Source organism: Corapipo altera, unplaced genomic scaffold (genome assembly GCF_003945725.1).
Source record: "Corapipo altera isolate COAL_440 unplaced genomic scaffold, ASM394572v1 2, whole genome shotgun sequence".
Lineage (NCBI taxonomy): Eukaryota > Metazoa > Chordata > Aves > Passeriformes > Pipridae > Corapipo > Corapipo altera.
In genome coordinates, this window is record NW_020884890.1 from 8,325,291 (window position 1) to 8,352,829 (window position 27,539).

General features: G+C 35.1%; 1 protein-coding gene across 1 annotated transcript in view; it reads left to right on the forward strand.

Annotated features, from left to right (window-relative positions):
- Window positions 1-27,539, forward strand: part of MYO6 (myosin VI) — a 106,166-nt gene that overhangs the window by 60,835 nt on the left and 17,792 nt on the right. Inside the window, exons 12-28 of the mRNA XM_027645035.1 lie at window positions 130-274; window positions 8,267-8,424; window positions 8,960-9,051; window positions 9,509-9,581; window positions 10,418-10,545; window positions 11,552-11,647; window positions 13,700-13,873; window positions 17,340-17,378; window positions 19,027-19,120; window positions 21,126-21,256; window positions 21,391-21,468; window positions 22,385-22,514; window positions 23,095-23,185; window positions 24,337-24,487; window positions 25,812-26,020; window positions 26,404-26,482; window positions 27,374-27,534. Coding sequence (XP_027500836.1) covers window positions 130-274; window positions 8,267-8,424; window positions 8,960-9,051; window positions 9,509-9,581; window positions 10,418-10,545; window positions 11,552-11,647; window positions 13,700-13,873; window positions 17,340-17,378; window positions 19,027-19,120; window positions 21,126-21,256; window positions 21,391-21,468; window positions 22,385-22,514; window positions 23,095-23,185; window positions 24,337-24,487; window positions 25,812-26,020; window positions 26,404-26,482; window positions 27,374-27,534 — 2,029 coding nt within the window. The remainder of the gene's footprint in view (window positions 1-129; window positions 275-8,266; window positions 8,425-8,959; window positions 9,052-9,508; window positions 9,582-10,417; window positions 10,546-11,551; window positions 11,648-13,699; window positions 13,874-17,339; window positions 17,379-19,026; window positions 19,121-21,125; window positions 21,257-21,390; window positions 21,469-22,384; window positions 22,515-23,094; window positions 23,186-24,336; window positions 24,488-25,811; window positions 26,021-26,403; window positions 26,483-27,373; window positions 27,535-27,539) is intronic.

Genomic DNA, 27,539 nt, shown 5'->3' on the forward strand with positions numbered 1-27,539 from the left:
ACGGTGTGTGTGTGTCCCTCAGGGGGTGCGGGTGCTGTGGGGTGCGTGACGCGGTGTGTGTGTGTGTCCCTCAGGGGGTGCGGGTGCTGTGCGGTGTGTGACGCGGTGTGTGTGTGTGTCTCTCGCCAGGGGGCTGCACGCCGCGGGCGCGGAGCCAGCCGTCGCTGGAGCGCTGCGCCGCCCTGCTGGGCCTCGACCAGGACGATCTGCGCGGGAGCCTCACTACGCGCGTCATGCTCACGACGGCAGGGGGCGCCAAAGGCACGGTCATCAAGTGAGTGCGGCGGGGCCGGGGCGGGGCCGGGCGTGGGGAGCGTGTGGGGACGGGCGGGGGAGAGGGGAAAATAGATCTTAAATATGTTCTCTGTGTTAGTATAGGCCTTATGTATTATATGATATATATTATATTACATATTTATAAATTGTACGTTCATATATGATGCTTATAAAATATATCATATGTATTCATATACAATCCATATGCAGTCCATATATATATAAATATGTATATATATAAATTTATATATAAAAATATCTATATATATAATTTTTTTTTTAATTTTAACCAGTTGATCCAGGTGCACATTTTTATATGCCCAGGCTTGCTTGTTTCGTTGTTTTTAGGACGTTGGAGGGTTTTTTTAAAAAATTTTACTTGGAAGAGTGGCATTTGTATAACGTCTGACTAAAAGGGCTCTTTTTTTTTTTTTCTTTGGTAAAAGAGAGGCTTTGAGTAAATCACTATGAGGTTTTATAAAACCTCTCCTATGTCAGTGAGTACACTGTGTGGCTAAAGAAGTATAGCAGTCACCCTGTTAAATCCACAACCTACACAGAAAATTTGATATAGTGATAGATTTAACAGATACACTGTATCAAGCAATGTTAATGCTGTGCCTAGAGTATTTCGGAAGACACTTGAATCTCTCTTGTCATGAGGGCTGCACAGTGCTCCTCTGAACACTGCCCTGTGAAATTAGAGCTGGAATACTTTAATTAGAGGGTACTGTATCCACATTTCTGAACATCTGAACAGTCAGTGCCCCTGTGTTTGCCACATCTAATTCTTGTGAAATCATGTTTCAGTTTTAAAAAGTCCACTGCAAATGGTAATCCAGAAATAATGCTGCTTCTTGCTGTTGCTGGTAAACAAACATTTTGTCTTGACTGCAAAGTTAAAAATGTTTCTTAAAAGCTTGTCTGCAAAGTTAATAATGTTTCACAGATATAAAAAAATAGTGGAACAGGATAATTTTAATAGAAAATGTTTGGGTTTTTTTTTTCCTGAAGGTATTATCAAAGTGACTTCCTAGGCATAGAAGCAGGATGGTGATTTCTTGTATGCACATGGAGAAGGAATAATGGCAAAGAACATGTATAAATGTGGTACCGATGGTAACATATCAATACCATGAGAGTTATGACTCTTGTGAAACTGAGTTTAATGAAAATTATTTCATTACCATTACCTTTTGTAATGGAACACTCTAGCTTCCACCACAGTTTCCCTTGTTGAGGTTGATCCTAGACTGCAAGCTGTCGGGGGTGCTAGCTGAGCTGCCTGCAACTGAATCCTGTGGTTTAGCATTTAGTTTTCTATGGTGTGTATTTACTTGGAGTTAAAACATTACATCAAAAACTGAACTTGGACTAAGCAGTTTTGCGCACATTAAAAGTAATTCTCAGTGTTTAGCTGAACCCATCAATCTTTTAATTAGGAAACCAATTAACATTCTCTTCACTTATTGGAAGAATACACGTGTGCTTCTTATTGACTTATGGAAACAGATTGTTTCAGCGAATCAGAAATACTTTATGCACATTACACCAGAAGTTTCATACACGAAAGTCATAATTATGTGTATTAATATGGTTTAAGTTCCTTGCATATTTTGTCTTTTGAAATTTATTACTATTATTTATATTGACACATTTGTTAACATTTCATAAACTTATGGACTGAAACAAAGTAACAGATGATCGATTTAACCTTGGTATGTCACTGTGGGCCAGTAAAGGGGGTAGCTGTTAGTTAATGCGTGCTCAGGTTATGTCAGACTTCTGAGGTGAAAAATTGGTGTTTGGTCATTTGAGAGCATTGACTTTTAAAAAAAGTCTTTAAGGAATGTAATGGATTTGAGCAGTGAAAGTTGCAGTGGTCAAGAGCTCATTCTGTTAAAGAGAAGAAATAGCTATAGTGGAAATGCTGTTCCGTGCCCACTTCCTGATCTCCGGGGTGAAACTGATCTCCCCGGCCAAAATTTAGCATAATAAATCAACCATGACATCCTGTGCAGTTTGAACACCATGGGGTGTTTTTCAGGGGAATGCAGAGGCACCTCTGAACTAACTCATATTTAGGAGTCTTAAGTTTAGCACAGGTGTGGGCTCTTGTTCAAGTAAAAAACATTACTACCAAATAGCTGATGTTTGAGGTGTATTTCTAGATAGAGCAAGCAAGTAGACTTCTTGGTGGTCTGCTTATTTCTGTGCTTTGAAAGAACAGATGTTCAAGAGCTAGAACTTCATAGTGACTACCACGAAAAAGTTATAATGCAGTGACAAATGGTAAATAATGATTGGGGGGGTAAATGTGTTATTCTGCCTTCAGTTAAAAGCTCAAGATCTGGATCTTGTAATAAAATATTCAGTAGTTCATTTCCAGAGAGTTTTTGTAAATTCCTTCTCTCTCCCCTGCCTCTCTCCAGTTTTTAGAAATTGGGTACTTTTAATTATATTATCTTGGTGCCTTATCAGATAATATGGAAAGTTACAAATAATTTTTTCTCTTTATTACAACCTTCAGTGTAGGAAGACATTGGTCCTGTAGGACAAAGTGCCTCCAGTGGTCAACATTTTCCAAGTTTTACTATTTTCTTTCTTCCAGACCATGGCTGAATCAACAGCAAACTCTTCGATATATTCACCCAGGACAGCCTTTACCAGTATTACAGATAACATTAGAGTAGAAAAATATATATTACACAGTACAGATGGTATTCATTTTAATGCATGGCAATATGAGAATTGCAGATTTGGAAAGTTAGTAACATTTTTTACTTAATTCGGGTTGTTATCCACCATAATTGCTGATCTTTCTCTGTTAACTTACTGCATACCTGGTTATTCTCCATCTTGCATTTGTATTTTTGAATTCTCTTAAGCATACCACTACACACTTTCCTTTACTGAAATATATCTTCTGGATTTTTACATTATCAATTTGTGAAAATAATTTTGTATGCTAATAATGTTACCAAGATTTTCTGCTTTCTTAGTTCAGTATTATTAAACTGTTTTTTGAAAATACTCTTACTTTCATGTTCCTTTTAAGTAGAAGTGTTAAATAGAAGCAGCAGGGCTTTGAACAAATTGCATCCATGTCAGACTCAGACAGTGCTCCACTGGAAATTCTCTCAGTGAACTGCTGATTCAGCCTCTGAGAACAGATTAGTTTTGGCTGTTGTATACATAACACATAGATAAAGCTTGTCTGTATAGTTTCCTTTTGATAATTTTTAGTGGCACATATCAAGCACTGAAGCAGAAATGCATCATAATATACTGCTTCCCTTTCACCATATCCCAAATGACACTGTCAAGGAAGGTTTTTTAAGAACAAATATAGGTTTTGTTACAGCTTTAAGTTTACTTTGGATTAAAACTTTAAAAATTTTCTGCTCAGTGTATTTATCCTGATAAACTTGGGGCATTGTTAGCAGTGTACTGTTTCAAAAGTCTGCCAACACAAGGAGTTGTGTTTTTGTGCCAGCAGATCTTATTTTTCCCCCAGTGTTTTATTTTGGGGGTGTCAAAAATGAATTCAGAGGACTCCTTCCACTATCTCAAGGATTAATGCATTAAGCCTCTTTCTAAACTTGTACAGCTAAAAGCAAACATACATCAATAAATACAGCATTTTCTTCTTGTGTGGCTTACTGCATGTATAAGGAAAGTGGATTGGACTGTTTTAGATACTTATTAAATAGACACAATTTTTCTTCTATGGTAATGTAGTTTAGAAACGATTTGATTGCTGTTAATATTAGAGTTTTGACAAGTACATTGTTTTATTTTGTTCCAGCAACCTAAAGAGCTAGTCATTTCTCTCTCTCTTTCTTAGGGACCTTTTGTGTGCAAGTGGATCATGTGAGTGCTAATAGGTCACAGTGAATAAATAGCTCGGCTGAAATCACTGTGCTTAGAGTATAACAAAGACTTTGTTCTACTGGGCCAACAAGGAATAGTAGGAGGGTGATGCTAAATGCTGTCTCTGAATGTTATTAAAAATACTGGCAGAAAGACTTGACAGCTGCACTATGTTTATCTGTCCTTGCCTCCCAAAAGCACATAATGATCACCTTGTTGGCTGATGTTTTTGCCGTCCATGTGAAGTGTGTTTGCAGAGTGAAATAATGTGTTAGGATTCAAAATCCGGTACTTCTCTTAGACTGTAAATGCACTGTGCCACTCTCTTACTCAGTTTCTCCCTTTTCATAAAGACTTCCAAAGAAGTCTCCATTGTCACAAAATAAATTATTTTACAGGGTGAAAAAATTAATTTACATCATTCCATGTCCTTCACCTTCTTTTGCAGTAGATTTTCTACCAGAAGGCATTTTTTGTAGTGGTGGTATTGAAGCCTCTGTTGGAAAAAACATTTTTTCAAGAAATATTTTTCTACAGTTTTTGGAACTTCAGCTTTTCTCAAATTATAAGTGTGCTGCTTATATTCCTTAGTTACATAGGTCTTTCACTAGGTAGATTTATTTCATCCAGGCCATTTTATTTATGAACGAGTTACCATATTGGCTGACAGTAATGAATGGGTATCGCTTCACCTGCTCTCACTCCCTTAATTGTTGTCAGCCATGGGCAAATTATACATATTTTTAATTGAATTTTATTTGTTCTGGAAGATGTTTGGGAAGTGTGTGGAATTGCACACAACCTAAATCTAGCCCATCAGAGTGCTTTCCCCTAGACCTCAGACTCTAGATCAGTGGAAACCTTGGTGAAGAAATTAGCATGAAGACCAAACAGGGTTTTTTGTTGCTGCCTTAACAAAGACCATAGAATTTGGAAAAAATTCTTCCTTGTTCCTTACAGTTAGCTCATGGCTGAAGGAGAGGGGGAGAAGGTAAGAAGGAGACAGGAGAATTTATCTTTTCCTGTTCAGACAAGAAACAGGAGGAGGAAAGATATTCATTTGTTTGTCTGCAGACCAAAGGAAAGGAAGAGCTTAGGGAAAGCAAGTTCATGACAAGGAAGTTACTTGGTCTGAACGTCAATTCTGTAATAGGGCTCTTGCGTTTTTACTGTCTCAGTGCATTTTCAGCATTGCTTTGTAGTTCTGTACTTCCATCTGAGCAAAATACATTGCAGGGTTACATTTTCTTTCCATGTGTTTCTGCTGCATACTATGAAATTTAACAGTAAGGTTTTGTGCAGTCTTTGGAATTATGTTTAATAATGGCAGAATTTGCTATTTTGCAAAACAGGACCATTTTGTAAACACATGCTCTAGAGGTGTGACTATTTGCCATGTTTAAAAAAGTAAATGGAAACCATAAATGATTTTAGTGTATTGTATTATATAATAGGCCTGCAGCTGACGTTGGGAATTAGTATACTGATCTCTTTAACGTATCAGAACAGAATACAAAGGTACCTTCCTTCTATTTATAAGATAAGATTTCTGTCAGTACTCATTACCTTAAGATAAGTGAAGAGATACTAAGTGGAAGACAAGATTGTGTGTTAAAGCTAATTACTATCTAATGTATTGTAGCTGCAGATGTCCTTAGTGTACGGAGTCTCTGCTTCCCTGACTTACCAGTCACAATAGAAAATGATCTCCATCAGTCTTGCGTTTCTCCATCAGAAATATCATCCTTGAAAATATGCAAAAATAATAATTTGGAGTTAGTTTAGCGCTTATGAAGCTGTTGTTGTGATTTAACCCCAACTGGCAACTAAGCCCCACACAACCACTTGCTTACTCCTTCCCTGTGGGATAGGGGAGAGAATCGGAAGGGTAAAAGTGAGAAAACTCATGGGTTGAGATAAAGACAGTTTAACAGGTAAAGCAAAAGCCACACACAGAATCAAAGCAAAGCTGGGAAGACAAAATATCATAACTCTGAACATCATCTTTTTCGTCTTCTTCCTCCAGCTTTTATTGCTGAGCATGACTCCACATAGTATACAATGTCCCTCTATAGCTGTCCTGGCTGTGTCCCTTCCCAAATTCTTGTTCACCCCCAGCTTCCTCTCTGGTGGGGTGGGGTGAGGAGCAGAAAGGGCCTTGACTCTGTGCAAGCCCTGCTCAGCAGTATCAAAAACATCCCTGTATTATCAAGACTGTTTCTAGCACAAATCCAAAGCACAGTCCCGTAGCAGGTACTGTGAAGAAAATTAACCCTACTCCAGCAAGAACCAGCACAGCTGTGTAGAGTTAAGTTTTCCTTCTCTGACCTGCCAGTTTTTGTACCCTTCTGTACAGAAAACTACCTGGTTGGATGATAGCACAGTTCTGTGTTGGGAACATCTTTTACCGTGGACATAGGGCTTAATAAACAGCTCAGATAAGAGATTTTTTTAAAGGTAGATTTTGCTACCTGCTTGAGGAGTTTTAGAATTGGTTACCCACCACCTTAACTGGACTATTCTCTTATTATTTATTGTTATTGTAGTGTTGAATGGTCTAAACATAAGAGAGGCAAGGTACATTGGGAGACATAATATAGGAATTTGTATGGGGAGCAGTGATATGTTTTATGAAGCCAGCTAATCGAGATATTTAGAAAAAGCATAAGAGTCTTTGGCATACAACCATCCATCCTGTATTCCTCATGACAAGGATTATTGAAGGATTATTTTTCCCTGTTCCTCTCCCTAAAAATCTCTTCTTTTTATTTACTTAATAATGGATATATCTGTGTGTCATGATACAGTGTTATGCAAAGACTTTGTATACCCACAATTGTTCTTAATTGGAGGTCACCTTTCCATGTATGAAATTTTGATACTGTCTGGGCAAAGGGCTATTAGTATTTCAGTTTAATTTTTTTCCTCTCTATATTTTTTATTGGCATGTAAAAATACTGTGGAATTGTGAAGTTTGGCAATCTCTTTCTGTTCTTATCTGATTCTCTTCAGATTGGTGGGACTTTTGCTTTTAAATTCTCTGGCAACATGTTTAGGACCCGTTTGCAGTCATACGATAAAAACAAAAGTTCATTTTTCATAATCACCTGACATTGTTTCTTAAACCCTTCCATAACACTTTATTCTTATATGAATTTTCCTATTCTGCTTCTGGCATACAGTATAACCATTGCGTAGTTTTGGTACTCTTATCTGTTAATTTGAAACCTTCTTAAAAAAACCGAAATCCTGCAGAATGTATTTATCCATGATATGAGGGGGTTAAGTGTGTTTTGAAATATATGCATTCTAAGCATGTCACTGTCATGCTGAGTTCATCAAATAACTATATATAGTATTACATGTATATCTAAACATGTGGTTATAGTTGCCTGGTATTCCCACAGTTTCCTCCTGCATTTCATAGACCTTGAAACTGTGACTCATGGCATTGTTGTTGGGTTTTGTTTTGTTTTTTTTAATATAACTTTTAAATTATGATATAGACTTGTAATAAATTATGCAGAAGAAAGGTCTATAAATAAGAGGATGAAAATAAATTCTCATCTAGTAAAAGACCTCTTCTTCCAGTGTTTTAAAAAAAATCCTTATTTTGGGATTGCATCTTTTACGATGAGAACACACTGCCTTACTTCTTACTTTTTACTTTTACTTTTATTGCCTATGGCCTTTTAGCCTTAGTTATAGCCCTTACAGAAGCATAGAGACAAAGATGTCAGAACAAAAACTAAACTATAGGCTTTATTCTAACCAAACAGCTCATAAATAAATAGATGAAATATTTTTTAGATGGGGATGTATAGATTTTAAGTATCTTTGTCTGGAAATTGTTAATATAGTTTTTAATTATCTAATAATTATGAAAGCATCAGAATCTTATTTCTACTGAAGGTAGCGAAACATTATTCTTTCTTCTTACAGGTAAGATGGTTGGTCTGGCTTGGCAAGATTGTTTCCTGCCTTGGCCTGGAGTTCAGGGGGGTTTTGTGTCCTAATTTGCAGTAATTGAAAAGGCTGTTTTTAAGTTTTAGAGTCCAATCTCAGCATTTCAGAGTAAAGAATTATGAAAAGTAAGATCTGTATTTTGTTTTTCTAGGGTGCCCTTGAAAGTGGAACAAGCAAACAATGCTCGTGATGCCTTGGCTAAAACAGTGTATAGTCATCTGTTTGACCATGTAGTGAAAAGGGTAAACCAGTGTTTTCCATTTGAGACTTCTTCTTTCTTCATTGGAGTTCTAGATATAGCTGGTTTTGGTAAGTATACTTAAAGTTATTTCTAACTGTCACTTGTTGCCACCAAAGATTCAATGATAAATTCTGTAACGAGGAGTGGGAGGGTTTTCTTTTTGCCGTTAAAGGTCCCTGTAAAGCTTCTGTCCTTTTCAGCTCACTGAGATTCAGAATAGGGCATGTATTGTGGTGTGCTCTGGCTCTTCTAATTTGTTCAAGGGAATCTTTGGTTTTCAGGTGTTTAGAGCTATGTTATCCTGTGCCAGCCTTTTGAAGCATAGGTGCATGAGGATGTATTGGTACAATTTCTCTGTATGGTAGCATCTTGCTTTGGTTTACTGCCAATTGTCTGTCATTTGTCTTAGAAATACGATCTGCTGCAATATTTTTAGATCTGTCTTGTGTACAACTTGAAAATCTGTAAAAGGTTTCATTTTACTGAAAGAAACAGGTATGGATCCGAACATGTTAAATATTAGCATTGTGAAGCTTCCCTTATTTGCTATTTAATATAAATTCTTGGAACGTTTATCATAAAAGTTTAACTTCTGTCTTTCAGAATACTTTGAACACAACAGTTTTGAACAATTCTGTATAAACTACTGTAATGAGAAACTGCAGCAGTTTTTTAACGAAAGGATTCTGAAAGAGGTATGATATATTTAGTATTATATTTGAGGATTTATTTTTTTACTGTTGTATTTGAGTACTTATTTTTTTGCTTAAGAGATACTTAAAGTAACTCTGGTTTTCATAAGATGGCACATTATGCTCGAATTAAAAAAAATCAGTTTTCACACTGTGTGACATCTGGGTGTGTCAGAAAAGAATATGGCATTTTGAAAACCAACAATACTTTTCCTTCTTCTTTTTTACCTCTCATTAAAATGAGTTATCCACACTCTGGACAATCTCTCATACCAAATAGGAATATTTAGTTGCATGGGCTTATCATTAAGGTGGCAACGTTGGAATATATTAAGCTATGTAAGGAAATTCTCAAATGTATGTTGATTCATACTATATTTTAAAATTACTTCATGTTTATTCAATAAAAATATGATGAGTGGTGTTTTCTCTTTGCAATTACTTTTTTTTTTTTCTTTAGGAACAAGAACTTTACCAGAAAGAAGGCCTGGGGGTTAATGAAGTGCGTTATGTGGATAATCAGGACTGTATAGGTAGGTTTTTCTTGAAATGTTAAGCTATTCCTTGATGTCATGGAGAAAAAAGCTTCAAGCAGAAGAGGCAAAATATGTATAACACTAGTAATTTTATGATTTTATATATAGCCTCATACAATTCAAAATCATAAGAGTTTATAAGCATTGCTTCAGTGCAAGCATTAGATATTTCTTCTTTCCACAGAAGAAAAATGTAGTAAAAATTCCTCTTACAAGAACAGTTTCATAGACAATGGAAAAAAATTTTAAAAGCTGCAAAATTCTTGTGTCTAACAGTTTCAAGAACATGAATTTCTGTGTTGGCTCTCAAGGGCTTTTGTATATGTAGGTGAGAGGTGAAGGCATGCTCAAAGTCTGGTCTACCTTTCCTAAAACAAATGCATTTTGTTTTAGTCCCTGGACTTCTGTTGTCAATGGAAGTATTAGGCTTCTAATTTTGATGTGTGATGAAACAAAAAGCAACCCCAACAATCTAAATAATTATCCCATAAAGACCTGTGATCATACCATAGGAACATTTAGGCACCTATTGGAAATTAAGATGACTAAATTCAGGCTCAGACTGAGAGTAAAAATCGAAGAATCCATACCTGATCCTTTTCCCCCTTGTTGCATGTGTTATGAGTTAGAACTTGGTATGTATAGGATATCAATTAAATCAGCAATTCAGATATACAGAATTAATTTGCAATGACTGCTTGTATTTTGTATGAACAACTTTCCCTACAAACATTTGTACAGAATCAGATCAGCAGCATTTACACTTGCAATGTTCAGTTCTGATATGAGTTTATATATTCAAGTTTTGTAAATATATTTTGTTTTATCAATAGATTTGATTGAAGCAAAATTAGTAGGTGTACTGGATATTTTGGATGAAGAAAATCGTCTTCCCCAACCAAGTGATCAGCATTTTACTTCAGTTGTGCACCAAAAGCACAAGGACCATTTCAGGCTCTCAGTAGGTTTATTTTTGCTGTCTGTTTTGTTTTAATAAAACAGTTCTTCGAACAGCTGATAGTAACACTTCAATTTAATGAAAACCTTCCCTAAGAAATCTCATGCCATACCTATCTGCACAATCCGTACTTGTTTGCTAAGGACAAGTTTGGTTATTAGATTTGATGGACAGTTCACTGAAGGCCTTAAGTCTTCAACAAATTCTAATATCCTGCTGAAACTAAAGCCGTATTCTTCACTTACATTTTAAGTTTGTTAACATGTAAAGCATGAATAGAAAATAAAAACACATTTTAAATTGTTTCATATCAGATGAACTATTGTTGTTCCTTTTAAAAATTACTTGCTTTGGAGAATATTTGACTCAGGTGGAGTATCTAGCTAGTACTTTAGAGATCATACAAGGAAAACCTTTTTGTTGATTTATTTTTTAACAGAGAGCACTTTATGGAAGATTAATGCAAATTATTGCAATTTAAATAATGAATCCTGTTGAAATTAAAAAAAAAAAAATGAAAAAACACAAACAAGGGAAGCCAAATGAAATTGTCATCCATTTGTCTTTCATTAAGTTTCCACTTACCTGGATTGCTGTGCAATGAAACATTTTTGTCAGTATGTGTATGATCAGCTAGGTGGTTGCCTGTTAAAATATACCATCCGAAACCATATATTAAACTTCTGTCAAATCATATTCATCAGCTGTGGAATGAATGGTATAGAAATTGGCAAATAAAGTCAAACCCAAAATCCACTAGCTGGCGTTAGCAATCCTGATGACTTGTATTTTGAATGTGGTGTTTCTAAAAGTGTGAATGAGACTGAAATTAGGGTTTTGGAATATCATGGTTTGAACAGGAATGGTAGTGATCATCACAATTGTACTTATAGGAAATGTAATTTTTAATACCTAGTGTTCCCAGTAGATCATGGTGGTGTTCTAAGAATAAACCTTTTCTTATTCTCCATTGTAATTCTTCTTTTGTAATTCAACTTCTTAATTCCAGATTCCTAGGAAATCTAAATTGGCTGTTCACAGAAATATCAGGGACGACGAAGGCTTTATTATCCGACACTTTGCGGGAGCAGTATGCTATGAGACGGTAATTTTACTCATGAAACACTATTTTTGTTGTACTTTGTAGTACATTTATATTTTTCAGTGTATATAGGTTAAATGATAACATTTGCTTTCATCAGAAGAGAAATTCAGAAGTTGATATTTCTAAACTTTGAAACTAATTTTTTGAGTATTTATCAGAATTAACAGTTTCTTTTAACTTTTCAGGTTACAGACAGTTTTACTGATATATTTTCTGTAAAAGTTTGTTTCAAGTATATAGGTCTATGATATCAATATTAAATATATTGATTCATGATCTACTACAAATTTTCCATCAAAAGATGTTTGCATCTTAGGTCAAGAAATATACTGTGTGATCAAAAAGTTTTGTTAGACTGAAGAATAGCTTTTTGGAAGCATACTTAGCATGCTTATCCTTGTAAATAGTCACTGCGTAATTCTTCATGTTTTCAGTTTGTGCTGGCAATGGACTCATTCATGTAAGAATAAAAAATACCTGAAATTGCTACCCTCAAAATACATTCCAGATTCTTGTACCTTTTGGACTACTATTCGTCATACAGAAACATTGAAACACCATCAATTTTTAAAAATAAGAGTTTAGGATAAAATGAGGATCCATAATACTTTGTTGTTCTGGTTTGTAACTGCAGCATGTATGAAGGAAGCTACTTCCAAAGACCTTTTTTTCTCATTTAAAAGTGTGTACTTGAAGGGTTTGGTTTCGTTTGCTTCAAAATACTTCAAGAGTGATAATGATTGCTGTGCTGTTTTGAAGTAGACACATTCCGTGGGTCCTTTTACAAATAAGAAATTTAAAGTCTGTGTTACCTCCATGATTTTTCTGAGGTTGCTCAGAGTCAGTATCAAAATAATAAAAAAAATCAGAATTCCAGTAAAATTGGAACAAATTTTTATTTGTTCCAAGTGCTCTATTTTTAACTGTGTACTTCATCATGATACATTAATAATGCCTGAGAGTGTCTTCAGGAACAGAGGTGACAGATTTGATTACATATATTTATCTGTCAGAGCTAATCAGATATGAGGTTGCTGTGGTCCAGAACTATGTTAATAAGCTAGACTTAATTTATCCTTTCCCTCAGAGGGGCTTACTTAGCTTGAACCTTAAAACTTTTGGACTATAGTTGCCTTGTTCTTCTGTTATTTGTTTTTCTTTTTCAGTGCTCTTGTGGCAGTTCTCACATTCTGATTTATGATGAGAACGCTCATTTGGCTGCATTCATATTCTAGTCTTGTGTTTTCATGGTCCAAGGGAACTTTGGAGGCCTGTGTTTGTCCTTTGATTCTCATCACCATTAAGTCCTTTTATGGGATATCTGGCAAATTGACATTTTCTTTCAAGTAGTCTTGGCCTCTTCTGTTAATTAATATCAAAGTCTCTATTAAAGTTGCACCAAAAGCTATTGAGATTTTAGTTAATGTGAAATTGGATACTAGTGTCTTGATCTCTGAATTTCAATGTAATGTATTGTTCTTGACTTCTGAAAGCTAGTGATCCAGTTCAAACAAACCAGAGAGATAAAGTTTGTAGGAAGGGACAATATGTTTTATTAAACCAACTGTTCATAAATAGTCATAGTACTACTAAAATAACCAGTTTTCATTTCATTTTCTAAACTGTATAAATATACCAATTAAAGTGTGAACATTAATTCCCATTTCACAACAGATTTTATATGATATTACAAGCAGTGAAGAATTAAGCTTCTCAGAACTCTCAGGTGATGATGTACTGAGTCCTGGAAAGGGAAACAAGGATAGCCATTATCAAATACACAACTGATCTCTTAAAAGGCACTAAACCTTACTTTGGGTTTCATGATTCCAACAACATCCTTCAAATTTAAGAACGTCTTTTCTCTCTCTCATTAGTGTTTTGTATATCCAGTTGAAAAGTTGTTTGGAATAATGTATGAGTATTTACACCACATACTCTTGCTGATTTTTGAATTTAGTATGTGACTTAGTTTTCTTTTGTTTTCTTATTAGACTAAGGTAACTGGGCAGTGAAACAAATGTGCTGTTATCTCTTGGGTTGTTTTTTCAGATGCAGTTTGTGGAAAAAAACAACGATGCTTTGCACATGTCCCTTCAATCTCTTATATGTGAATCCAAGGACAAGTTTGTTCGAGAGTTATTTGAAGCTAACACTAACAACAACAAGGATCCCAAACAAAAAGCTGGGAAACTTAGTTTCATCAGTGTGGGAAACAAATTCAAGGTAACATCATATAACAAAGAGTCTTATCTTCTTGTAATGTATGGCAGTTTTAAGTTACCTGCATTAAGTAGAATCTAAGATTGGGAGAGCTAGCAGTAGCTTAAGATTCAAAAGAAAATTCTCTTAAAAAGACAGGGTTTTTTTCTGTGGAATTGTAAGAAACCAGTATACTCAAGCTATGTGCTATGCATTTCTGATGAAAATATCTTTCATAATAGTCCTTACAGAGATTATACAGTGATTTTTAAGTCAGAATCTTGCAAAGCCACATGGAAGTCTTTATTCAAAATGTTTAATGTTTTGAGATTTAAATTTAAATTAATCGTACCTTCTAGAAGATGTATTGATTCACTACAGTTGGCCACTCTTAAAATTCAATACTTAACCTAACCACTTTTTTCCTCTTCTGAAATATAGTCATGACTTACACAGGAAGATGTTCATTGTGCTGAATGTTTCCTTTCTCAATACCTGAATCTGATGCTTCTCCTCATTTTCTCCTTTCTTCTGCTTGTTGTAAAGCTGACCTTCAAACCTTGTCTTCTCCAAATTTTTTCTACATCCTTTTCTCATTCAGCAGTTTTATTTTAGCTGGACTATTCCAGCTCAGGATGGCTAGAAAGAGAACTATAGGGGAATTAAGAGATGAAAAGCAGGCACACCGTGGGCTGCAGGTAAATTTTTCAATCTCCTGGATTTAGCATTGGTAGAGCTGCTGCAATTTCAGCAAGAGCTCTTCTCAACACATCTGGGCCAGATCCAATGAAGGATTTGCATACCTTCACGTCAGGTGTGGCAACAGTTTTGGTATGCTACCTTATCTAGAGCAACCATAAACCCACATCATTTTCCTAACTAGACTCCTTGCAGTCCCTGGGGAACGTATCTTAGACAATCCAAAAAACCTTCTTGTAGAGTGGGACACTGCCAGTAGCAAAAGAGTATTTCTGCTCCATATCAAGGTTAAGTGCTGAATCAAGACTGCAAGATGAATTCCTTCTTGCATAATCATATCTTGTGGCTAGCATTTGGAACTGTTCTCTAAAGATGCAGAGGCTGAAGAACAGGAAGGATAGGTAGCAGCACACTGCTTCAGGCCTATACTGTGTTTTATGGCTATTGTATTTCTTGTAGTGAGCACCAAGTTATTGGTCAGTCTGACAAAGGGTATTCTCTTTATGACCTTCTGGAGATGTGTTGTTATGTAGCCAGAAGTAAAATTTTCATGGGGCAGGAAGAGTAGGAGACAGAGCCTGACTTGTAAGGTAGTGGTTTTGGCATATAACTGGGAATTGGGTAGCCTGCTCTCCTGAGTTTTGCTCTGATGATTATTTCCTCCTCCTTCTTATTCTGTAGTGGTTGTAGAATTAAACTGTAGCAATTGGTTTAATATAAAATACATGATCAGAAGGCAGACTGAAAAATTACATATAGATAAGCCATGTCCTACGCAAACCCTGCAGCCATGAGTCTGTTGTAGGTGAAGGTGAGATTCACTATTTTTTAGAACTGCATTATTAAAATGAAACCGACTGTGGGATCTTTTGAGATTTTCCACTTTCTTCCATCTGGATTTTCAGTTTCTCTCAGATTTAGCACCCCACGTCCAGTAGATATGGACTTCTGTATGTTACCAATGTCCAAGGAGACCTGAATTAGAAAGGGAGAGATTTTTAAAATTAAGCAGCAATTGAGTGGGGAACTTTTGGGACTGACCTTTGAAATTTGGTGTTCACCTCTGCACCTAGAACATAACTAAAGTCCTCTTTGGATCTGGCCCATCAATCTATAATTCTTTCGATGTTTTCAAGTTTCATGGCATTTTGAATGTATGTGTTCCTTCCAGTAATTCATTTAGTGTTACCTTCCCAGACACAGCATGTGATGCTGATGAACACTAATAGCCTTGAAAATTTCACTTCAGATACATCAAACTAAGTTCTCTTATCTTACTAGATACTTCCTCTCTTTAAGAATAAAAATCCTTAGCGCGTTAGTATGTAAGTTGGTCTTCTAAAATGAAAAATTCTTCTAATTATATCAATTATTAGATGATGTTGCAGGGACTTCTCTTTATGAAATCCTTCACATGTCCCTTCCTTATAACTAATTAAAATTAATTCCCATAAATCAGTTGAGGAAATAATGATTAATTCATCATCAGATCTATTAAAGAATCTTTGAAATTATTTTACCTTACTGTGCTAATGATGAATTGAATCGTGACAATTCAAAGAGCAGTAGTTTTAGCAATATGTTTTACTTGTATGCACATTTTATTAGACAAATTTACCTGAGCATGGCTCTGGCTTATTTCTTGTCAAATCACAGAGTATAAGGAAGGGGTATTTTTCCTCAAGCAGAAATGTATTTTGTTGATGGAAATTAGGCTGTCCCTTTCAAAATTAGCTGTTTCTAACTTAAGAAAATATAATAATTATAATCAAGTTGAGATGTAAAGAGTATGTGTAAGTGAGAACTGAGCAGGAGGTTATTAGTGTTTGTCATGCCTCTCGTGGCACTTCTCTCTTTCTAACCATATCCATGTTAAGTTAAAGAAATTCAAACCAATTTTATCCACTGGGAGTACAACTAGCAACTGTAGAATATAATTGAAAGATCTGGTTAAAAAGAAAGTCAAAAGTCAAATAGTTTCAATTTTGCTTTCAGTACAGAAAATTAAGAATACGTTAGGACATACTGAATTTTGTCTTCCTACAGTCTCTATACTTAAAGCTTGCTAGTAAATTAGAAAGGCTGACACAGCAGTAATCTATGTGGCAAAACAGACACATCTCTAAAGTAAAGATATTACTGTTTTCCTGGTGTGATTTTGGAATATTTGAAATCCCTACCAATTACTTTCAAAAGCAACTATAAGTTGTTTTCCCTGATAGCCTTAAGTCTTTGGTTATCTTGAAGACTTGCCCTCAGATAATAGTAGGACTGCAGTCTTTTCTCATCACAGTTTGTTAAATGCAGCCTCAGTAAATGCGATTTTAAAATTGTAGTTTATTGTCATCAACAGAAAATTGGAAAGTTGGAAGTTTGGAAATAAAAATAGATTATTGCAGGTAAATGTTGGCTTAGCCTGAAAAATACCCACAAGACAACTCTGAGAATATGTTTTCTGTGTTAATTATTTAACATACAAATATATACTTGTTATAGATGAAAGTCATTGTTTCTTTTATTTTCCCAAATGGACTTGCATGTTTCTTTGATAACGATTTTGTAATAAGTAACTAGTCCATACAGTATTGTGCAATTAAACACAAACAGTTTCCTCAGGACCATTCATGCACACTTGCATGATTTTGTCTGTTAAAATTTGTGAATGTTTGGTTTATCAATTCTGTTGTAATAACAATGGCTATGCATGCAGTAATGCTATACTTCTATTTGGTGTGTGTATTTCTGTAGTTGCCATGGTTAAGGCTCTTGAAATACCTGTTTTCGTTTACAGACTCAGTTAAATTTGCTTCTTGAGAAGCTTCACAGTACTGTAAGTATATATACAGATGAAGGTTCATAATTTTTCTCAATATGGCTTCCAGTAAGTGTGATTAGTAATTGCTTTAGAGTTTGCAGCTTTATGGCACTTTTGAAAGGTCTTCCTGTGCATGTGATGGTTGTTGATTTACTTGAAAAAAACCCCAAACTACATCACCTCTGAAAAAGTTCTCGTAGAGTGAAAGTTACGCAATTTGAGTAAACAAGATGAAATCTATCTGGGCTGCAATCACCTTTTTTGTTATTTTTACTTCTTTCCATTCGCTGGTTAACACTGATTACTAATTTGCAGAAAATTTAGAAATGTTATTTAAAAGTAAGGCAGATGATAATTTATTATTAATTACTGTTTTCAGATTCCATAAAGCTATTAAAAGTAAAATTTTTCATTTCACAGGTGGTCAAAGAAACTTAGTCCCCTAATGTGTATTTGTTAATTTAGCAGATGTATTTAGATAGCTTGTGAAATTCTCCATGTAGTTCAACATGCCCATTTTCTTGTAGAACTTGTAGGCACACAGTCTTGTTTCTCTGAACCACATGTTCTAACCAATTTTATATACAAGGTTACGCTTTGTCAAAAAAAGAAAAAGGGGGGAAAACCAAGTGGAACAAAGGGGTCAGGTGCTGGAGTGTAGCCAACATACAAGATTTTACTGTAGTCATGCGGCTGGTCTGAAAGATGATGTCTTTCACACAAAACACTCTGGAACTGACACACAGTCCAGGGAAAAAAATGTGTGGCCAGGCTTTCTGTACTCTGGAGTTTAGCTAACCCATGACTGAGGAGGTATTGTTGACCTAGAGCTCCCTTGAAGATATTCTCTCACTCTCAGCTGAGAGATGGAAAAAAGAGAGAAGACGCTGCAAACCAGGATTAATACTATATTTTCTCAGTCCCAATTTTGTTTTAATATATAAAGGTTATCATTAGTGGTCACCTGTTCCAGGAAAACCTGGATAATTGGATGGTCCTTTGCAAAAATGTCATCCTTTATGAATGTGAAATGATCAGAGAAAGCAGTGGTCAAAATTGTAGAGGTGGAACACATGGTCATAAGAGAGAAGCAGACTGAAACAACATTGGGGAAGGGAGACTGAAGCTGTGAGCCAAAGAAGTTGTAAAAAGTAGAAGTTAAGGAAGGTCAAGTTCATCTGGCATCATTCTGATGTCAGGAGTCTGGTGACGTGTTCACTGATGTGAATTCTGAAGGACTGGGACATTTAAGTGATATGACTGTAGAAGATAACGAGGGTAGTAGAATCTAGACTGATAAATCATAATTAGATTGTACTAATGTTAGGAAGAACGTTGTTGAGTGAAAACTCCGCAAAATTGAGGATCCAATTAATAGCTTTAGCATTGAGATCAGTTACATCAGTTAACTGGTTTAGACCAAGGCTACAGTGCAAAACTGATATACAAAAGAAAAAGAATGAGGTTGGGACTAGATGATCTTTTAAACTCCATTCCAACCCCTCGACATTCTGTGGTTCAGTGATAATGTCGACATTTCTCTTCTGGGATATTATTATTTTGTATCTTTTTTTTTCCCCACCCATAAGTGTTAAATGATTAACTGTTATTTTAGGAGTTTTAAAAATGTTTAGATTCTGCTAACTTCTTGTTTTGGTCATAGGGGTCTAGCTTTATTCGCTGTATCAAGCCTAATTTAAAGATGACAAGTCATCATTTTGAAGGAGGACAGATCCTCTCTCAGCTTCAGTGTTCAGGTAATATATGCCTCTGATTTTTCCCAATGTTTTTTACCTTGGGCAGTACAGATTAATCTAAGTTTGAAATATGTGAGATGGAAGCAATATTTCCTTGCTTGAACTGCTGTTTTCTAGAAGGAAGGTTATTTATGCCTTATGTGCAGTTATTTAGGTTCTTAGTAACTTAGCACTCATTTTAACCAATAGAACTCTAGAAATTAATCATCTGAAGTGCCATAAGGTCTCTTCTTTGCAGGAAGAGTTGATGTAATTTCCGTTGACTGTTTTTATTATAATTAGAGGTCAAGCACCACATGCATATGTAAGAAGCCATGTAGCCGTACATTGGTACATAAATTTAAATTTCCTGACCTGGAGCTGAATTCCGTCTCTTTGTGTTGCCCACAGTTTTAATAGGGCAGTAGTTCAGTCTGGAACGATAGCATTGTTTTAAATTACTGGGACAGTCAAAGTGTAAGAAACTCCTGTGTGCATTTAAAGGCAGTCAGTATTATCTGAGATATCTAATAATTGAAACACACCTGTTTTCTTTTATAGATTTTATAGATACTATGATAGAGTTTAATCATATTGGTTTAGTTTTTCAAAATGTCTTTATGTCTCTATTCATTTGATTTGGAGCTGAAAATGCAACACAGACACTTCAGTATAGTCTTTCCTGTTACTTTGTATACTGAAGATTGTAATGCTCCATCTTCATTATTCTTGAAATGCTAGATGCTTTCCAAATTTACAACTTTATTTTCAAGAGTGAGTATTAGCAGTTTTGCTCATGCCCCACTGAACAGTGGAAGTAACTGCTTGCTTGGGAATTGTGCTGGCATTTTCACTCTTTATAGTGTGTTTGTTCAACAGAGCACTTCGATATATTTTTCCCTTTTCTGTATTTTTGTACTTTCAGTAGTTTTCAGTTGATGTTTTGAGAAGCTGACATATTTCACATGTAATTTTATCATAACAAAAACTTAACAACTTTTCAGTACTTTAGTGTTCCATTAACATCATTAGTAGCAGATTTCTTCAGGTTAATAGCATTTGCCATGAGAGTCAAAAATAGCAAATTACCTCCTCTCCCCAAGAACAACTGTGACACTTTACAGTAGTCTTACAAGCTCAGTTGTCTATCTATGCTTTCTTTGCAACAGTAAATGAAGCTTAATCTAGTAACACTAAAGTCATAGCATGGTAATGTTAAAATACCAAGATGTAATGTTATAAAATCTTATTTGAAAACGACTTTGTTTAAACAATCAAATTTCAATTGAAAGCAAATATGCAAAAGTTTAAGCTGTAAGACAACAACCATAAGTTAAGGGCTGACTTAAAAACTTATGTGCAGCCTCTGTTGGTAGGATTATGAAAAGCAGTGGGCAAAAACTGGCATGGCCTGTGCTGCTTCAAGTATTTCGAGTCTTTTACTGGCTGTGTCTGGGTGTTACTGATGTCCTCCTTGCAGCCAAAATGTAGTAACATTATTCAGGACATTAAAGGTTCATCTTAGCAGCTGATACCTCGTATTTTAAGTACAGCAGGTGTTCTAGCACTGCATATGCATTTGTTGTTGCATCTGCACAACATCTCATGAATACCATTGACATCATGAAAATAAAAGCCTGGTTGGACATTATTTGGTGGGGGGCTTTTTATTTCGTTTTGTTTGGGGTTTTTTCCCTTTAAAAATGAAAATGTCAAGTCTGCTGAAAAAGAAAAGAATATTTAGAAGAAATATTAGAAAAAAATTCCTCCTCATGATTGAGTGTTACTTACCTCTCAAATAGGGAGAAAATTGTGTGGGTTCTTCTCATCTGCTCAGTATTAACTTTTTGTGACTGATCACAGTATCAAAAAATGTTAGAGGCTGGATCAAGTCTCAGCTGAACTTAGTGGTTTAGTCTCTGGACAAAAGAGGCGTATGTTATAAACTACTTGTTATCATAAAATTAGGTGCTTACTTTCCATGTTACTAACACAAGCTTTTGTGCATGTGTTTCTGTGAATCTAGGGATGGTGTCAGTTCTGGATTTAATGCAAGGTGGTTTCCCTTCACGAGCTTCATTTCATGAATTATATAATATGTACAAGAAATACTTACCTGAAAAATTGGCTCGACTGGACCCTAGACTGTTTTGCAAAGTAAGAAATAAATAATTCTTCTGTATCAGCCAGGAGAGAAAATGTATTGTGGGGTTGTTTTTTGTGGTTTTTTTGAATTTTCTTGTCTTTTTTAAAGGGGCAAAATATAATCCTTTCTGTTTTCTGTGTTTCAGGCACTATTTAAAGCCTTGGGACTGAATGAAAATGATTACAAATTTGGGCTAACCAAGGTGTTTTTTAGACCTGGCAAGGTAATCTTTTTCTTGGAGTTCATGAATGTGAATCTTAAAATAATTTCAGTTGGAAGGGTCCTTTGAAGGTGATGTTGTTCAACACATTCCTAAATGTGTGGCCAACCTAAATAAGACTGCCCAGGATTTTTGTAAATATTGTTCATTTTCTATGAACCCCCCCCCGAATATTAAGTACTGATACAATTGATTTTATAGTCTTGCTGCTGCTGCTGTATTTCTAATGCAATATTTGTATTCCCAGACTTATGTTGACTATTAAAAAGAAAAAGTCAGAACAAAGAAGAAATATTTTCTAGTAAAATTTATTTATAGCTGAAATCTCTTTCTGTGATTCTAAGCATTGCTGCTGCTATGCAGAGAAAGGAGATGAAGTAGGGATCTGTCGTGATTAGAAAGGAAAATTATTGTACTCTCAGAAGAATGTTCTTACTGTCAAAATTACTAAAAATCAGAAATGCAGGATTTTTAGAAAAGGTTGCCTTCAGCAGGACTCTTATACAAAGGTTAAAAATTGGGAAGTGCTTTCAGGGTTTAGTTTTTCCCCAGATATACAATTAGATGTGTCCTGAAGTTGTGGAAGGCTAGAGTAAGTTTTCAGGATGTAGCAAAACAATTGATTTTTGGGCAATAAATATTTTTAGTGATTAGTTAATGGTTGGATTATTCAAAATGCCATTGTTGGACATCAGTAAAACAAACAAACAAAAACCCTACAGTTGTCATTTATGTTATCGTTAAACAATAAAGTGATGTCAGATATATCTGCTCACTTTCAGTAACTGAAAACTGATATAATGACAACATACAATTTATGTTAAAAATATTTTAACTTTTTAATTAAGCATGATCTTAAATAACAATGTCTAACACTCTCTGTTCTCCTAATTTTACAATAATTTTAATTACTGTATAGTTTGCAGAGTTCGATCAGATAATGAAGTCTGATCCGGATCACTTGGCAGAGCTGGTTAAACGAGTGAATCGCTGGCTTATCTGCAGTCGTTGGAAAAAAGTTCAATGGTGTTCTCTCTCAGTGATTAAATGTATGTATTTGATGTTTTATTAAATCAAAATGTTTCTTAAAAAGACAGAAAAGCAATTATTATCACCTTGAAATGTGGTCAAGGACACATATAGCAGATGGTTACATATGGAAGTTCAAGCAATTGATTTCAACAGCTAGAGGTTTTGTTTCATGGGGCTTTTTTTGTTCTGGTGTTGTCGAGAAATGCTCTGCAAAGTTGCATCCACTTTATTATCTCTAGCAGATATTGGCTTGATTACTGTTCAACACAGCACTTCGACTTCAAGCATTTCCTGCTTGCTAGATCCCATGACTTTTAACAGGGGTTACTGATGTTTATGAATCTGGAGGGAGGTGATGGTGCATGTGTGTGTGCACACGTGCTTCATTGTTCCTGTCTGTTTTGGGTGGGAGCCTCCATGTCTGGCCCAAGATTGTTAATTCTGCTGTCCACTGTGTCTTAAATGTTGTGTTTCCAATATAGAACAAGCTCTCAAACACATGGAGTCTACATATGGTTTTGAGCTATGAAATGTGTAATATAGGAGTCATGTTAAATTGTATAAAACATTGAGATGATATCTTCTGTGTCTTTACAGTGACAAATAAGATAAAATATCGAGCCTGTGCCTGCATTAAAATACAAAAGACTATTCGTATGTGGCTTTGCAAGAGAAAGCACAAACCACGGTAAGAAGATATTCCTTGACTGAAGAAAATAGGTTTTAAATAATATTCTCTTGTGACTGTAAAAAGCGGAGATTTACTATTGAAGGAGACCTTGAGAGTTTGTGTTCTCTTTCCCAAGGATCAATAGACTAAATCTGAACCTTTCCTAAGAGATGTTTATATAACTCTTTGCTCATAAAATCCTTCAGGGGCAGCCTAGTTTTTAGAAATCCTTCTTTTAAGTCTGTCTAAATGAATTTTAAGCTCATTAATTTTTGTCCTTAACCCATTCTTTTTTTAACTTAGAAATAATTTTGTTTTACCTGTCTTGTCTCCTCTTGAAATTAAATAATTCCATTAGCTGACTGCATGGAATACTAATGGAAAAAACACTTCAGTCATTAAGCTCTGCTGACATCTTTGTGTTGTTTGATAGAGATCCAACTCTGTTCTTCAGTAGTGGGCTTCTTATAGAATTTTTTCCTTTACATCCTTTAAAAGTTGTATTTCATTTTGAACCTTACCATTTCTAACCATTTTCCTTTATTTTAAGCTGTTTGATGCTCATCTTTAATTAATTTATTTAGTTTCTACCTTTTATGTGTTGTTTTTTGTGATTCTGAGTTCCATGATTTCTGTTTAGGAAGACTGTCTGTAGAGTTGTAACTTCTGTGCATGTCCTTCAATAATTTCTTAAAAAAACTCCCAAGTTTTCCTGGATTCTTCCCTAGCCTTGTTTTTTCACTCCTACAGAGTCTAATGACTGTGTTCCCTGCTGTATTAAGTTTTATCTGTTTCAGTCCCATTAGCTTTTTGAGTAAGTGACACTACTCAGCCTTTATCCGCTTCAGTCAAAATTCTCTAGTGAACTAAGGATTTAATACTGGGGGGAAAAAAACCCAAACAACCCAACATTAATTCTCAAAATAAAAAGGCTTTTTTCTGTTTTGAGTCATTGACTGCTAGTCACTTTTAGTTACTGTGTACAAAAGGCTACATTACTTAGTTACTTGATGTGATAATGTTTGAATTTCAAAAAAGAGGGTGACTTTTGTCAGAAGGCATAATTTGTCTGCCATCTTCCTCTTCTGAGTGAGTGATTAGTGGTAGTTTTAGAAATATCACCTTCTAAAAACATCTCAAGATACAAATACACTGCCTTTCCTTCACAGCATTGATGGCCTGATAAAAGTGCGTACACTGAAGAAGAGACTTGATAAATTCAATGAAGTAGTAAGTGCCCTGAAGGAGGGAAAAGCAGAGACAAGCAAGCAGGTCAAGGAACTGGAGTATTCTATTGATGCATTAATGAACAAAATTAAGGTATGTGATAATAAGGAGAGAAATAGTTTCTTATCACTGGAATCTTTAAAAAACTTAATCTAAAGTAGAAGACCAATGCATTTTTCTTTAATAGAGAAGGTACTTTACTATAGTGGTTTTAATTTTCATTCACTGGGTAAATCCTGTTTAAAATTATTCGTGAATGTAACCTGAAACTAGGTCTGTATGTCTATACTTTGGTGTTATTATCTGTGTTTCAAAATGGGCACTGAAGAATTTAAAGCAAAAATGCATGTTGATTATTATGAGAAGTGTTGTCAATAATTTGCTTATTGCTTTTATTATTGGAATAATGAATATTAGCAATATTTTAACTTCATCAGGGCTGAAACAGACAAGCCTTTATCACAGGATAAAGAGATTTCTGTTCCAGTTAAGAGGTTTTTCAGACTTGGTAGTAAAGAAAATTCAACTCACTGATTATGCTTCAGGGTCTATAGTTCTCAGTTCCATACCACAGAAGTAAAAGACGAAATGAAAGCACACTGGCATTTATTAATGTTAGAAAAAGTTGGGTTTGTTGAATTCTTGTTTCATGCAATATTACAGCTTCCTTAGTGTACCATATTAAGATCTTTTTATTTAAAATCACAGTTGAAAAGATACTAGAGTTAACCTGTCAACTTAGAGTTCTCTTTTCTAATAAAAATAATATAATTTGATTATTACCATGATACACCCTCAGAAAAGGTCAGCAAACATCCCATTTTGCAGTTTTATTAGTATGATGTGAATTGTAAAATGAAATTAAATTGTAGCTGTCAATTAGGTTGGAAAATGTATGTAGCAAAAGCTATTTTTTAGAGTATTTTCAACCTGTCATTTGCTACTAATGCCTTTTTCTAAAAAGCAGAGCCCAATATTTTTTTTGAGTGCTAGCAGAAGTAGTGAGAAAAATATTATATTCTATGACATAAAAGGCAGAGCTGTAAATAACCACTATAGCAGATAAGAACACAATATAAAATGCACATGGACAGGCCTTAGTTTTCATCCTAGCATGGTAAGAATTAATTTCTGTTGCTTAAAACTGCAAAATTTAAAATATAAAAGCATGTTTAAAGAGAAGTCATGGGTGAAAAGGAGATTACTTTTATGGTTTTACATGAGAGAGGACAATAATGAATCCTCAGGATTTCAGAAAGAAAGAGAAGAATGAACTCAAGCTTCCCCACCCTGACGTGTATATATTTATTTTATTATAGTGCTCAGTGTTGTCATTTCACTTAGTATTATTTCAATAGATATTTTTAAAAGCAAAGTATAAATGCAAAAGAATATAATCCCCTTATTATTTTTGCAGACCACTGTAATGACTAGAGAACAGATACAGAAAGAATATGATGCTTTAGTTAAAAGCTCAGAGCAGCTTCTGAGTGCACTGCAAAAGAAGAAGCAGCAAGAGGAGGAAGCAGAGAGGCTACGACGCATCCAAGAGGAAATGGAAAAAGAAAGAAAGAGACGTGAAGAGGAAGAACAGAAACGAAGGAAGGAAGAAGAAGAAAGACGTCTGTGAGTCATGAATAAGTTGCTGGTTATAGAATGAGAAGAAAATAGGAAAGGCTTTTTAATGAGGTTGTTTTTAATAGCTGTACACATAGAAAGTTACTTGGATTGTATTCCTGGTGTACTGTGCAGTGTGGAAATGTTTCCTTTCCCAGTGAATTATAAGGCAAGTGTTAGAATAGCGAATGGAAGAGATGATATGATGTAGCTGCAAATACAGATGAACTTGAAAAACGTTTTGACTTTACATGTAGTGCCCTGTTTTCAGGACTGTACTGACGTCTGGATTACCGTTCAGTTTTTTGGAAGACACTTTCTATCTCTTACTATCTCATGTTCACTTGCATCATAACAACATGTTTTCATTTCCTTCTCTTCTTTTGTAATAGGAAATCCGATATTGAGGCAAAGAGAAAACTGGAAGAGGAAGAGAGGAAAAAGAGGGAAGATGAAGAAAAGCGTATTCAGGTTAATATTTTAGCTCCGTGTGGTTTTGGCTTTTTTTTTTTTTTTTTGTTCGTGGTGGTTGTTTTAGGGTTGTTTGTTTGTTTTGTGTATTTATTTACCTATTTTTGAATCTTTTTTGCAGCTTAGGTTCTCCACTGAGTCTAATGGCTTAATTTTATAAATGCGTGTCTCGGTCATTCACCAGTGTTGCTTTAATAGAAAATGTAAGGCAAAAGTCATGAATAGGGCATCCCAAGACAGATCACCTATTTCTAGTTCACGTGCAGCTGTTGGTCTTCTGAGTAGAGGTGCATCTGTTTTTAAAGGGATTTGAAAGTTATTTTAAAGTTAAAAATACACAACACTGGAGAATTCTAGTTAAGCCTTTGAAGTTTTTGCAGATGTTCCATGTCAGCCAAGTTTGTCACTTTTACTGGAAGTCACATCTGGATTCAGACCCGTATGCAAAGCAGTGCCTATTGCAAAGTCCTGTAATGTCAAGTGCAGAATATCAATGAAGTACTGTGTTAGTGCTATGGAGGAGTAAACTATAGTGCTCTGTATCATTTGAATTTTAATGAATCTAAAAATTTTTGAAGACTAGTTTTCATAATAGTGAACAAAAAGCTTAGTGTATTTTTTTAATGAGTAATAATTATTTGGCACTTTATTTGAATAGGTAATACAAGTGGTGGACAATAATTACTTGATAAACTATATGGAAACCAAGGTGCAATCTGTAGCAGTTTCATATTTCTTGGGTCAAACTGAATACTGTTAATTTTTCAGTTCTGTAAATTTTGCACATTTTGAAAAGCTATTAATATACTACTTAGTATATTTTTCTAATATTGCTTATGTAGCATTTTGGTTTCAATTGGATAAGATTAAAGATGTCTTTTTATGAAACAGGCTGAAATTGAAGCTCAGCTAGCTAGAGAACGAGAAGAGGAAACCCAGCATCAGGCAGTGCTTGAGCAGGAACGTCGTGACCACGAACTTGCAATGAGAATTGCCCAGAGTGAAGCAGAACTCATCAATGATGAGCCTCAGCTTGATTTAGGATTGCGCAGGTATG